Raw genomic sequence first — 13907 nt, 5'->3', positions numbered from 1 at the left:
GGTCAGCAATAGCGTCAAGAATGTCTAGGTAACGCTTTATGGACATAGTATCTCCAAGATCGAGCTGAGTTCCATTAGGAACACAGTCTAGTGCCCATGTTGGGTTCTTGGACAGGAAATCTTCACGGGTTTCAACGGCTGGTTCCATAATGTGACCCATCTCCTCTGTTTACCGGGAACCCTCTATGGGCAGTCTTGATGGTTGCAGGACAGTCCACCACGGAAGAACACCATGGTTCTGTGGAGCTATCCCAATCCACACATCTTTCCAGGGACGCCACTTGAAGATACATTTGCTTTCGTTGGGTAGCACAGGAGATCTAAGTCAACTTCGTACTTGCTAAGCCGCCGTAGGTTGATGCATCCATATTATAATTGTACACGTCCGCGGCAGCTGGGGCGATTTTGCAGAAATCGATGCACTCAACGTTCCATTGAGTGCTCGAACGATCATGAACCAAACTCTCCGATGCCGCAATGGCACATGACTGCTTTTCATCAGCTGGGTGTGGCTAGAGTCTTACTTGCATGCACTGACAAAGAGAAAGGATGGATGGGGAAATGGACGGAAAAGAAGAGGTAGTGAGAGCGAGATATATCACCGTCGCATTCTTACCTATATATATAGTTAACAGGCTTCTACTCTGACTAACATTGACAAACTAGTGTATCTTTACAACACTTTGAATATGACACTGTAAAATGACTCAGAAGTAGGTGCCCCGGTCTCGAACTGAAACAGAATTATCTAACCTATCGAGATTCTTAAAAGTGTCTGAGATAGTACGCCCCAAATTAGGAAGTAATAGCCCTAGCCCTAAGAAACTTGATAATAGACTAGAAATAGCTTTACGTTTAAAAGCTAGCTGCTTGAAATGAAAAGCTTAATTATGATACTAACCACCCTACTAAACAATACCAATGTCTATATATCGGTCCACATGGTCAATATTCCTTTATCAGTGGTCTCGCTATCATGTCCCACAGGCTTATCTTCCATGTGGGTATTTGCCTACCTATCTAGAACATTGGAAGATGATAAAACGCATATTACTAATCTTATAGAGCGATCTACCTAGGTAATTACCTAGGTACCCGTGGACATGATAATATAATTTGGAACCGAAGACGGGAAGTGAGGTTAGCGTCTTTTTAGATAGGCTTCGGTAAACCTTCTCCACAAGTATTGGTAATAGATATCACCAAGCTCCCGTGACTATGATAAGGAGGTCTTGGCTGGGCATAAGCCCCGAGAAGGTGGATTTGGAGTCTGGGGTTTTAATTCGTATAAGATCCACAGTCCCAGAGAGGCGGCTAAGAGTCTCCATAGTATATTTGAGCGGGAATTGCCAATACAACGTATGTATTGTGCACGGCTCAAAAGGTCACAGACTTTTTGAGAACTCTCTGAGCGCAAATATTTTCCGTTTTCGCTTTGGAAGCCAACCTTTGGGTGCAGGGGGAAAAAAAAAAAGCCAAGAAAAACTCAACCGGCCTTATCAGTACGGAATACTCCGTACAGGTTACTCCGGATGCCTCGTGGAGATAATGCACGGACGGATCGGCTCATTCGCGGCCTTGGCTAGAACTCTACACTGGAATTTTCCACAAGGACATCTATTTTCCTCTCCATAGTTCCGAGACGTTAAGCGGAATCCCGAGGCCGTGCGCGACGTCTTTCAATAATATTTGTGTCCCGTCTAACGGGATATCTCGTCCGGAGCCCTGAGTGTCCCGAGTGTAACCGCGCCAAGGGTGCCAAGAACGCCGATACCACTATCCGGTGTTGGTACGCTTGGCACATTCACCGGACCATATATTGGGAGAATAGGCTATATAGCCCTTCCAAGATTTGTATAGGGTTTTGCAGGAGAGCCCAACAACATTAATGTTATACCAAAACATCCAGCAATGGGGGACTGTTTTTCTTACTGTCATACATTCGAATCTGTGGGGAAATAGCTGGGCATATTGCGGGGGAATGACTTGGAGTAAGTATAACACCAATAAGAATACTCTGAAGGCCCCGAAGGGCCCCGAAGTATATCCGCTTGAACTCTTCTAAGGTTTTTCGCCTCCACTCTCACCGAAAATTTTACGTGAGTGAAATACCTGGATCGGTGAACCTGACATACCCCACACTATCCTAGTATGGATGGTTGTATCTCCCAACCTTAGTCACTAAGCCTCTCCAGGATATGTCTCCACCAGGAGAAGGAGGCGAAAGAGGGGATAGATAGTAGAATTTGACCCCGGAATTCGCTTAAAAAGTATGTGCGTTGAGACCATTTAATCCCCTTGACCCCCCCCACAGCTGAGGGTCCGATCAATTCTTTTCATCTCTGATTCTCGGGCCTATAGCGAAATGGGTCACCCCGACGAGATTAACGCTCTCGAGGCGCAGCCCGGCTACGTTGACAACTTGGGAGATTTCAAGGAAAGTGAGCAGGATGAGCCAGTTCAACTCCACAGAGAGCTCAAGGCTCGTCACATTTCTATGATTGCCATTGGTGGTGCCATTGGTACTGGATTGGTCGTTGGTACTGGTAGCGCCTTGACGTGAGTCTCGTTCTGATAATCTCTTATGTGTAACCCTACTGACTGAAATCTCTAGAGCCGGAGTACGTTATATTCGTCCAATTCATCTTTGCCGTTGACTAACCATTTCTCAATTAGCCTGGATCTTTGTTTATTGCCTACTGCTTTATGGGTTTCGTCGTTTGGACTGTCATGTGTGGACTGGGTGAAATGGCTGCTTGGCTACCATTGTCCTCCGGTTTCACTGGTTACGCTGGCCGTTTCTGTGACCCTGCTCTCGGATTTACCCTCGGATGGTGGTGAGTACAATTCCCAAGCTAATAACTACACATTGGAAAATCTAATCGTCCCCTAGCTACTACCTCAAATATATCATTCTACCACCTACACAACTCACGGCCGCTGCTCTAGTCATTACCTATTGGCCGAGAACGTCAGCAGAGAATGTCAATCCAGGTGTTTGGATTGCCATCTTCATGGTGGCTATCATCGTGATAAACTACTTCGGCGTGAAGATCTTCGGTGAATTGGAGTTTTGGCTCTCATCTTTCAAGGTGATTGTCATTCTCGGACTCATCCTGTGCTCTTTGATCTTCGCACTCGGCGGTGGTCCAGACCACGACAGGAGAGGCTTCCGATACTGGAATAAGCCCGGCGCCTTCGCCACTAAATATACTGATGGTGCCCTTGGCAAATTCCTTGCTTTCTGGTCGACCATGGTGCAAGCCACCTTTGCATTCCTCGGTATGGACATTCTGTGATCAAAATTGCCTTTTTTCACCTTCTAATAATCTTTTCACCAGGTACCGAACTTATTGGTGTGACAGTCGGAGAAGCCCAGAACCCCCGGAAGACCATCCCCAAAGCTATCAAGCTCACCTTCTGGCGAATAATCGTGTTCTATATTCTCAGTGTACTCTTCCTCGGTATGCTCGTCCCCTACGACTCCAAGGAACTGGCTTTCGCAACCGAGGCCGAGAGCTCTGCTGCCGCATCACCTTTTGTGGTGGCAATGGGGCAAGTCGCCGCTCTTCCTCACATCATCAACGGCTGTATCCTGGTGTTTGTGTTTTCTGCCGCCAACTCTGATCTATACATTGCGACTCGAACTCTGTACGGTCTTGCCCGTGAGAAGAAGGCTCCTAAAATCTTTGCTCGCACTAACAGAGCTGGTGTCCCAATCTATTCTCTGGCACTGTCAGCTTCTTTCTGCTTGCTCGCCTTTATGAGTGTGTCCAGTACCTCCAAGGAAGTATTCGGATACTTCACCGACATGGTGTCAATCTTCGGATGTATGTTCCCTTTTCTCCAACCCCCGCCTCTCGAAATCTCTGTCCAGTATTCTGACCTTCTATCACAGTGTTGACATGGGTCTCCCTCTTGATTACCCACATCTTCTTCATTCGTGCGCGACGTGCACAGGGAGTCGACCAGGCAACACTGGCCTACAAAGCCCCCCTGGGAATCATCGGTTCCTGCATTGCGCTCTTCTTCTGTGTTTTGGTGCTCTTCACTCGCAGCTTCGGCGTGTTTATCCATGACCCGGAAACATACGGCAACTTTGACTACAAGACTTTTATCACTTCATACATCGGAATCCCCCTCTATGTTGCCGCATTCGCTGGGTGGAAGATCTGGAACAAGACCGAGATTATCAAGCCCCATAATGCGGATATCTGGACCGGCAAGGCCGAAATTGACCGCGAAGAGGCGGAATATGTGGCTATGGTGGCCATTCAGGACCAAAACTTGTCTGGCTGGAACAAGGTTTACAGGAAGAGTCTCGCGTGGCTCTTCTGATCATATATATTTAGATAGATAACCTTTCACGAGAGATGTTTCGATAGAAGTTTTAAGTGTTCTTCAAGGACCAATGAAATGTTCATGGGTAATATTAATCGCCCAATGATTGTCTACATTTTGTTATCCCTTCTATTTCTGTATCACTTGCTTGAAATGTCTCGCCTTGTTCAAGAAAGATCATCGACACCAAATATTGGCCAACACTGGAAAGTTCAGAAAGACTTCGGTTTCGGGACTTCGCGGTTAATTTAAGGTTCCGACTTCTGTTGCTTTCTTAGTACATTTGTATATCGGGAACCCTAAATATGTACATAGTACATACTAGCGTACACACTCCCGTGGCAATGAAGCCGCTAAGTCTTATTGACAAGCTGCTGGATATATCTAATTTCCTAGTAGGATCCCTTCGCTGTCTCTATGAATCACTTATGCCCAGCTAGTCTATGGAAAGCATGCGGTAACTTGTAATTATGTAGAATCACCTTATAGGTCAAGTTTAAATTAACGCTACCCACCATAAATCCTCGAAACTTTTCACTATCCTCTATATAGCCACCTGGGCAGCTACCAAACCGCATCTAGAACGAACGGTAACCGCCCGGACATCCACGGCCCCGCGGGGCCCCGGGTTGACCCTAAAAATTATGTAAAAGTAAATGTGCTCAGTTGTACCCAGTGATCAAAAGGCAAAGGGTGAGCACTAAAACAGAAAGGAACAGCCATCTGGCACAGCCTGAAAGCAGGTGTATGTGGACTTGTATCCACTTCGTCTTTGCTGCTCATAGTTAGGACCATGTCCATACGTTGTATGTATAGTTCGGACTGTACCTCACTCGCAATATCTGAAGGTTTCTCCGTAAGGGTCATTCCCCAAATATACATACGTATCTAGGTACACTTCTGAAGGTGACAGTTACCTCGATCTATAGACCACACTTGTTGTAGATTGGCGCCTGAGGTGTCAACAGTTCACGCTCCGTCAGTACACATCTCGCACTTCCACCCATACATGTATGCTCTCTATAATAATAATAATAATTTTGGTATTTGCATATAAACTTATCTAGTGAGACTGCTCTTTAAGCATTGAAAGCTGAGGACTCCCAGTAAAATTACTAATACAAGAATTTGTGTGGTGGCTCCAGAGGTCGGCAACAAGATAATCCGTACCGGTGATCGCACCTCCGGACTTACCTTCACGCACCGGCTCAGTCCAAAGGCTTGCTACGGACTCTTGACGGATTTCAGGGATTTCACGCAGTAAGTCAAATGACTCTGGGGCGGCGAGCTAATTCTGGCCTTTACAGCCTCGTGCTCTTGGTGTGTCAATGGGCTGATATCAAATCATAGGTCAGAGTCTTCTCACCATGGCTCGCGGTATCGTGAATGCCGCCAAGTCGGCATCCAATGCCATCTCTATCAACCAGGTATGTCATGTTGAAAGGATCGAGGAGGCCAACCTCCGTTGCCCTGCGCTGGGTGCTGATCCTCTTTGCGCTTTAGAAATACTCAGTCCAGTCCACCGGCGTCTGGGAGCGCATCCGTCGCCTTCTCGCTATCGCCCCCGAACGCTCCACGGGTGTCCCCTTGAACGCTCAATACCGTCTTCCCACCCCGGGATCTGTGCCCCCTCTTGCCTACGATGACCCAGTCACTCTCCCCGCAGGAGATATTGCCGACAACCCTTACTGGAAGCGGGACGTTCGGAGGAGCTACCCTCAGCTGAGCACTGTGCGCCAGGCCGACGCAGTTGGTCTGCTCACAGTCGGAAGCCAGGCGGCTCCCAAAGACGACGTTCTCAAGATCGGACAGGCTGGAGAGCAGCAATTGGTTGCTGTTAAGGAGCAGGGCGAGGAACGCGGCCTAGCGGCTCTCTTCGAGCAAGATAAGAAGAGCGTCCAGGGTGTGTTGGGTGCCAATGGATTGCCCCCCAACCCTTGCAACATCAACGCTGCCCCGAAGCCTTCACAGTCTAAGTACCAGCTTGGTACAGAGAACGGCTACCCCGAGAAGTATGTATCTTCTGTTCTCCGTTCTATCGCTCCAGGCTAACCATTTTGCACAGATATACCTGCCGCACTTTTGTTTGATTAGACCAGCACATTCTGCAAGGAAATACATTTTCATTTTGTTTTCATGACTTTCGAGGGGCAATTGTAAGCTCCACAGGTAGTAGCTATAAACAAATACCCGAGGTGCCCACTTTTTGTTTTATTGGCAATGGGCACTGGTGGAATGTCGTTCATACATACAAAACCTGCGCAAGACCGCTAGGTGGTAGAAAAGAGTACTACACCGTAATTGGACCTGCATTTGACCCAGCTTCTTATCCCCCGCCCGGCATAAGAGACCCCAGATAACACAACCAAGCCTAGGGGGTTATATGCAGAACCGAAATGGAAATATGTCACTGAAATAAGTCATTTATGGCCGTCTTTGGTATATACCGTGCTGTATGTTTTCATGTGTTGCCAGCGTTGCCAATCGCGCTTGATCTACATGCGTGTCCGGATATGGCATGGATACAAATGGTACCTCAAGGGGAGCACAAATCATACATGAGCTCGGCATTGACAGAATTTTCTAGACAATTAGGCTACTTCCAAATGCAACACTGAGATTTCTACAAAATCAATTGAGGTGGGATTTAATCTACATATGAAGATGGCGAGTTGGTGATCTATGGTGGATCTGAATACTTCGCAAGGACGTCAAAGGTTTCGCGTACAGTGTGATGAATCGATTAATTTACCCACAATGTAGGTAATATGAGCTTATAATCCACAATCCAACATATACAACATATCCAGCATTGCCGAGTATATCCCTTGATTTTCATGCCAACCCCGTATGCGCGTTGACGTCATGGCCCTCCGCATCCTACAGTTGCGCTGAATCATGACGACGTCACCTCCAAACCCTGGTTACAGAAACGACCTCACAGTACTTAAAGTACTTTGACTCTTCTGCTTCGCTTTTCTCTCTACATTCACCACTCATAATAACCTCAAAATGACTACCCTGCACTGTGAGTAGAATCTCCTCACCTTCAGATTGCCAGGAAACTAACAACCTCTATCACATAGACCTCCCCCCCGTGAAGCCCTCCGCCATTGCGCTGGGTACAATCTTCACCCACACTGCCTCCCTTGGCATCCTAGCCCCCGTCTTCGGTGACACTTACCACCGCGCTCAAGCCGCCAACTCGAAAGAGGAATTCATCAAGTCTAAGGAGGCTGCTGGCGCAGCCGCAGCCTGGGGAAGCTCCCTCGCTGGAAGTGCCGTGCAGACCTACGGTGTGGCTGCACTGATCAATGCCACCGGCACACTGAGTTACAAGGGTGCTGCGTACCTGGGTACACTTATTTTCTTCGCAAGCTCAGCTCCAGGCGTACGTTCTCAATCCTACTCTCCAGTTCCCAAGAAATTTCTCTAACAAATATATACAGATTGTGAGCCAGGTCTTCTCCGAGAAGCGACCCCTCGACACTATCGCTGTCGGTGCGGTCTCGAGAGTGTTCGAGACTGTTGGACTCAGCTTGTTCCTCACCTGGTGGGGAACACGCACTCACCCATTCGACTAAATGATATGAGAATGTGAGATGACAGGTCAAGCAAGAATATCAACCAAGAACTTCTGGCTGTGACCAGATGTACTCCTCAAGCTGGAACTTAACTAGTTAATGGATGTAAATGTACACACGAATATGACATCGACGTGTCCCAATTTTCCTTTCTACTGCACGCAGCACGCAGCGTTAGTTATGTATGGACCTAGCCACGTTTTGATATCAAAGCATGCAATGTATTGAGTGTCCTGTCCTCGGGTAGGTAGATGTAGATCCATATTTCAAAGGTTAACGAGCAATTAGGTAAAATGAACCCACATGGATCGCCAAGTCCCAGTCGGAGGGTCTCCACGCAAGCTTAATGGTACCTTGTTGTTGTGGCCATATTTGGATATAAACAATTATTATACCTAGAAGTCACCTACACAGTCCTCGATGTCCTACTAGGTCGGTAGGGACAGTATCGATATAGATCTACATTCGCACGGGCCCAAGCTTGTCTTGGCTGGGTCCGGTGCATATACAATGTACATGATCGAGCTCAGATATAGACTATAGACTTGCACAAATAAGCACCAAATCTCTACAATTCAATTCTTTTGGTCCGACTTTTGCACTTGATCCATATTAATAGGCAAATCGCCACCCAACCAATCAGGTGGTCCTTCTAGGTCTAATTGCGATAAGCTACGGGGGTACAGATCCCCCACTGAAAAATTCCTCCGGACTACAATCCACAGTCAACAGTCAATAATCCACAAATTTCCCACAATGATAGAAACTCCAATGACGACTCCTCCGGGCCCAGAATTGAGCCCACCCTCAAGTCCAGATGGACTCAAGATCAGCGAATCCCTGGCTCCTCCGCGCGAACTCAAGGCCGCGACGACCACGGACATCTCCTTCGACGGACTCCTGAAAGAACCATTGCTACTAAAAGAAGACCTCAAAGATGGATGCGGTGGCCAATTATGGCCAGCAGGGATGGCCTTGGCCAAATACCTCCTCAGTCGTCACGCCGCCGATCTATCCGATAAAACAATGTGGGTGCTGCTCCACCGGGGCATTTCCATTTCTTCTCGTTTCGTCCTAATCCAATCTTCAATAGCGTGGAACTTGGCGCTGGAGGTGGACTTGTTGGACTCGCCGTGGCACGCGGGTGTCATCTCGAACAGCCGATTTATATCACAGACCAAGAACCTATGTTTTCCCTAATGAAGTCCAACATCCAACTAAACAATCTCGGCCCGAATGCGACTGCTGCGATACTAAACTGGGGAGAACCGATCCCAAAGCAGATTCCTTCGAAACCAGATGTCATCATCGCTGCTGACTGCGTCTATTTCGAGCCGGCTTTCCCTCTCTTGATCACCACGCTCCAGGACCTCCTGGGACCCAACTCGGTCTGTTACTTCTGTTACAAGCGTCGCAGACGTGCCGACATGCGGTTCATGAAGATGGCGAAAAAGGCTTTCGAAATGGAGCTAGTTCGTGACGACCCTGGTGCTGAAGGGTATAACAGAGAGAGCATATTTATCTACACGATACGTGCCAAACGTCTTGACCAGAAAAGTGAGACAAGATGATGATATGTGCAATGCTAGAAAATAGATTTTATGTAGATGAAATATGACTCCTGAATAGTACATACTGGCCCCTTTAATCCATTCCTCACAATTTCAGATTGTCTCCTCTGTTTTTGGCACCCTCTTGGACAGAGCCGCCGTCGATATTCGTCATACGGCCCTCCTTATCAATGACCTTGACTCCTCCCTTCTTCAGATCTGAAATCATCTGCTGCTTCTCGGCTGCCTTGCCAGGCTTTTGCTGAGTAGGTTTGGCAGCATCGGCCTTCTTCTGAGTTTGCTTATTCTGGCGTCTGTTCTTGGCCTTCTGCTCACGGCTCATCTCCTCCTTGGAGATCGACGCGCCAGTCTTGAGGACCACCTCTCCCTTGACTCGGCCATCATCACCGGGCGCGTAGATCTCCTGCGGTGCAAGTCCAACAGGGCCACCGGCAGCGCCGCCAGCCGTTGGGCGTGCCTCCTCCATCATGATTGTTGGCGCATCGGTAACGACGTTGATGCTGGCTTGGGCCACCTTGGGCTTGTAGTGCCAGTTGCATAGCGTATCCAGTTGAGAGCTGAGCTCGTTCCAAAGACTGGTGATCTCGGCATGTTCCCGCATCAACTTGCGGTCCTTAGTATCCACGAAGTTGGGATCATTAGCGCGAAGATGTTCGGTTTCATACATCTCGGCAAGACCTTGTTGCGGCTTGGTATCATCCAGCTCGAAGCGGGGTTTTCTTCCGGCTTGCTGGCCCTCAGCGCCTGGCCGACGGCGGATGACTTCGTCGAACTCCATGGCGAGGATTCGGCGCTTGACCAGTTCTTCGATGTCCTCGGTGGTCTCATTTGTGTTGACAGGAACAGGCTTTCCAATTCGCTCAAATTCAAGGTCTTCTTCGATGAGAGAATTGACGGGTCGCTCGACAGCTCTGGCCTCACCAGTATACATCCATTCTTTCTTGGCCACGTTGGCCGCCTCTAGACGACGAATTTCATCTGCGATCCGTGCCCTCTGCTTCTCATGTGTTGAGCGTTGGGCAGTAGGATCTGTAGATCCGTCAAGATTCTCATCCTCTTCTTCGGCGGAGTCCGCATCCATATCATCAAACAAGTCCCGTCGAACGTCATCCATAGCGCGTTTGACATCGCTCTCATCGATTGCCGGTGCATCAGGTTGGGTTTTCGGGAGGGCGCGGTGTTTCTTGTTGGAGACTTTGCGGGGTGGAGGAGCGAAGAAATCGGCGTATTTGATATCGCTGGTGTTTACCCAGGCAGCGGCTTCACCGTCTTCCATGTCCGCGGCGTCTTCATCGTCAGAGTCGGAGTCACCGTTGAGATCGGCATTACCGAAAGTCGGCCCTTCCTCCTCACTATCATCCATGCTTTCGTCTTCCTTTTCTGTTGGACGTGAATTCTTGGATTTATCGTCATCGTGAATGGTCGCAGCATTCCCAGCGATCAACGGGTTGGAATGCCAGTCGAGATCCTCCTCGTCGCTGTCTTCCTGCTCGGGTCCCCCTGCAGCATCCTGTCTCTCCAAAGCCTCGGACTGCTTGTTGAAGTCGTCAATCGAGAAGAATCCGTCGTTCAATCCAAATTTATCCTCCACGAATACTTCGGGTTCTTCTTCGGCGGAACCAACTGACGAATTATCCTCGTCCATGTCTTCAATGTCTTCCATGTCGTCGTCAGATCCCATATCAACCTCTTCGTCAGACCCTTCGTCGAGATCATCTTCAGCGCCTGAACCCTCGGAGAGATCTTCAAGCATGCTCTCCTGGCTGTCGCTGTCACTTTGCGCACCCTCGGGGTCAGAGATATCCTCGAGCTGCTCGGAGTCGGCTGACTCCATGTAGCCGCCATGTTGGGTAATCAAAGTGATGTCGCGCTCAATCTCATCGCCAGTCGATTGGAGAATCCGTGTTGCTTGCTCCCATATTTGATTCGAGGTGAAACCGTCCACGTAGAGGTTCTTCAATTGGAGCTGGGTGACTGAATCCGATTCGAGGTCTGACCTTTTGCGCTTTTTATTGAGTTGCCGGCGAGCGGTCTGGGCGTCCACGACGGAACCAGCGAGGGAGTCCAGGATGTGCTTCGCAGAATCCACGACGTTGGTATGTAAATCGTTCGTGGGACGGAGGAAACTCCATGGCGAGGACAGAGCGAACGAGAGAGGCATCTGTTCGGATGCTTGGGCGGTACTAGCCGATACAGTCTTGGATTTGGACTGCCCTTTCGCCATTGTGAAAAGGACCAGGTAACTTGTTGCAATACCGAAGAGTCTCGAGAAGCGGAAAGCGCAGTAGAAAAAATTATCGCCGGGCGGACGTTGGAGAGCCAATCATATTGCTGGTTGATAAGATAAGGATCGCCAGTATAGCTCGACGGCGACATTGGACAACTGCAACACTTGCTACTACTCTCTATACTAATTTATTATGGATTCCTGTTAACTGATCACTTCATATTTCATAAAAAATAGCCTTGAAAAGATTTGAGCTAAAACCGTTGGAGACGATTTATATACTGGGCCCAAGGATTTTTGTAGACGTGTATGTACTTGGTCAATGCCCCATTCTCTTTCTTTGCTCTACTCTAACAAGCATAAAGAAGAAACATACCACGTGCCTTCTAGAGGAATTGCATAAGGCAGTTTGGGACTATTGTATTTTTGAGCTGACTTGGTGAAGCCCAGCGCCACCAACTACCTATGCAGCTGGCGAATGACGCCAAACATCTGTCATACACATATTGATAACCTCGACGGCAAACGTGGCACAGAGACATCCAGATATGGATTGATATGGATATCTACATATAAGAAAGAACTGTCATTTAGACATCAGACACCTCCGATTGGAGGACATACAAGTCGTGCCTAGAACGGGCAACTTGTGGCTACAACAATGAAGGATCCTTATACTCCAACGTGAATCGATTAGTCCAACGCCACAGGTAAGGTCTAGAACTGGGATGTTCTGGGTGGCTCATAACTTCTAGGTTGTACATCGCCTCAATATAGGCAAAGCTTTGAAGCAATGGAATGTAAGCAGATCATCATAGTGACATTGATGGCCAGCTTTGGCTTTTGGTGGCCATATGTCACTTGTCTTACTTAAATGGATGGTTGTCTACATGGGGATTTGTACCATATTTCCACAACTACACAAGTGATCCATCCAACACTCTTGTCCCCATTCACGCCCTGAACCTGCCAATATGCCTGTTACCCAGTCTATCGAGCGAGAGGCCAGTGGATCTAAATCCCAATTTGCGCCAGGTGAGTAAGCGTCCTTTTGTCAAACCTTGATTTCTGACTTGATGAAGGCCACAAGATTCCTGTTCAACACTTGAAAAAGCCGGGTCTGCAGTCCGACTTGGGAGATCCTAAGCCTGTGTCCACTCATATTCCCACCGAGGACTACGGTTACCAGACCTACAAAGCCGCCGGGAAGCTCGAAGGAAAGAAAGCGATTATCACCGGTGGTGATTCCGGAATTGGTCGGGCAATTGCAATTCTGTTTGCAATGGAGGGTGCATCAAGTGTCATCGTTTACCTGCCGGAAGAGGAATCGGATGCGCAAACGACGAAGAAGAGAGTTGAAGAACATGGGCAGCAGTGCCATACTCTGGCTATCGACCTCCGCCAGAAGGAGAATTGCCGCAAGGTCATCAATACGGCCCTGGAAAAGATGGGTGGCATCGACATTCTCGTGAACAACGCGGCGTTCCAAGACATGCTGAGCGATATCAGTGAGCTCGAGGAGTGAGTTGCCCTATATGTCGCCCTTTGCCAGCCAATGCATCCTACTAATGCACTCAAAAAGATCCCAGTGGGAGAAGACTTTTAATACCAACATTCACTCCTTCTTTTATCTTTCCAAGTATGTTCTTCCGCATATGAAGGAGGGATCTACCATCATCAATTGCGCATCCGTCAATCCTTATATTGGCCGAGGCGATCTCCTGGATTACACCTCGACCAAAGGAGCAATTGTCGCATATACTCGCGGCTTGTCAAACCAGCAGATAAAGAAAGGCATTCGTGTCAATTGTGTTTGTCCGGGTCCAAGTAAGTTCCCCACATATCTATCCCAAGTCGAATGCTAATAAGACCAGTCTGGACACCTCTGATTCCTGCAACAATGCAAACCGAGGCCATGGAACAATTCCACGCAGTGCCGATTGGTCGACCTGGTCAGCCTAGCGAGGTCGCAACATGTTTCGTTTTCCTCGCAAGCCAGGACAGCAGCTATATTTCCGGACAGTGTCTGCATCCTAACGGCGGTATGATGGTCAATGGATAAGGGGAAGCTGCAAAGAATCAATTTTGCTGTACCGGTGTTCCAAATTGTATAGGTTGGAATAAACAGCACTCGAAACGACCTGACAGTCCCTGAATCATGTCCCTAATAATTTACGCCAAGCA

At 48.3% G+C, this 13907-nt stretch overlaps 6 protein-coding genes across 6 annotated transcripts; 5 read left to right on the top strand and 1 right to left on the bottom strand.

Moving 5' to 3' along the window:
• Positions 1 to 2365: 2365 nt before the first annotated feature.
• Positions 2366 to 4338, top strand: N7489_002140 (dicarboxylic amino acid permease; the record flags this gene model as incomplete). Its single annotated transcript, XM_056707895.1, has 6 exons — positions 2366 to 2559; positions 2615 to 2621; positions 2677 to 2837; positions 2894 to 3282; positions 3342 to 3830; positions 3899 to 4338. 6 exons carry the CDS (start codon positions 2366 to 2368, stop codon positions 4336 to 4338), a joined length of 1680 nt encoding a protein of 559 aa, XP_056572197.1.
• A 1370-nt stretch (positions 4339 to 5708) lies between these two features.
• N7489_002139 (uncharacterized protein) lies at positions 5709 to 6431 on the top strand (the record flags this gene model as incomplete). The annotated part of the gene is made up of 3 exons (XM_056707894.1): positions 5709 to 5768; positions 5845 to 6353; positions 6407 to 6431. 3 exons carry the CDS (start codon positions 5709 to 5711, stop codon positions 6429 to 6431), a joined length of 594 nt encoding a protein of 197 aa, XP_056572196.1.
• A 922-nt stretch (positions 6432 to 7353) lies between these two features.
• Positions 7354 to 7925, top strand: N7489_002138 (DUF1761 domain-containing protein; the record flags this gene model as incomplete). Its single annotated transcript, XM_056707893.1, has 3 exons — positions 7354 to 7369; positions 7428 to 7732; positions 7791 to 7925. The coding sequence occupies 3 exons, from the start codon at positions 7354 to 7356 to the stop codon at positions 7923 to 7925; spliced, it is 456 nt and encodes a 151-aa protein (XP_056572195.1).
• Positions 7926 to 8681: 756 nt separating this feature from the next.
• N7489_002137 (uncharacterized protein) lies at positions 8682 to 9496 on the top strand (the record flags this gene model as incomplete). The annotated part of the gene is made up of 2 exons (XM_056707892.1): positions 8682 to 8953; positions 9019 to 9496. The coding sequence occupies 2 exons, from the start codon at positions 8682 to 8684 to the stop codon at positions 9494 to 9496; spliced, it is 750 nt and encodes a 249-aa protein (XP_056572194.1).
• An 85-nt stretch (positions 9497 to 9581) lies between these two features.
• Positions 9582 to 11720, bottom strand: N7489_002136 (rRNA-processing protein MPP10; the record flags this gene model as incomplete). The annotated part of the gene is made up of 1 exon (XM_056707891.1): positions 9582 to 11720. One exon carries the CDS (start codon positions 11718 to 11720, stop codon positions 9582 to 9584), a length of 2139 nt encoding a protein of 712 aa, XP_056572193.1.
• Positions 11721 to 12697: 977 nt separating this feature from the next.
• N7489_002135 (oxidoreductase, short-chain dehydrogenase/reductase family) lies at positions 12698 to 13785 on the top strand (the record flags this gene model as incomplete). The annotated part of the gene is made up of 4 exons (XM_056707890.1): positions 12698 to 12758; positions 12806 to 13244; positions 13306 to 13550; positions 13598 to 13785. 4 exons carry the CDS (start codon positions 12698 to 12700, stop codon positions 13783 to 13785), a joined length of 933 nt encoding a protein of 310 aa, XP_056572192.1.
• Positions 13786 to 13907: the final 122 nt, after the last annotated feature.

Source organism: Penicillium chrysogenum (genome assembly GCF_028827035.1).
Source record: "Penicillium chrysogenum strain IBT 35668 chromosome Unknown utg000001l_segment0_segment0, whole genome shotgun sequence".
NCBI classification, from domain to species: domain Eukaryota; kingdom Fungi; phylum Ascomycota; class Eurotiomycetes; order Eurotiales; family Aspergillaceae; genus Penicillium; species Penicillium chrysogenum.
This window is presented reverse-complemented; position numbering and strand designations above follow the sequence as displayed.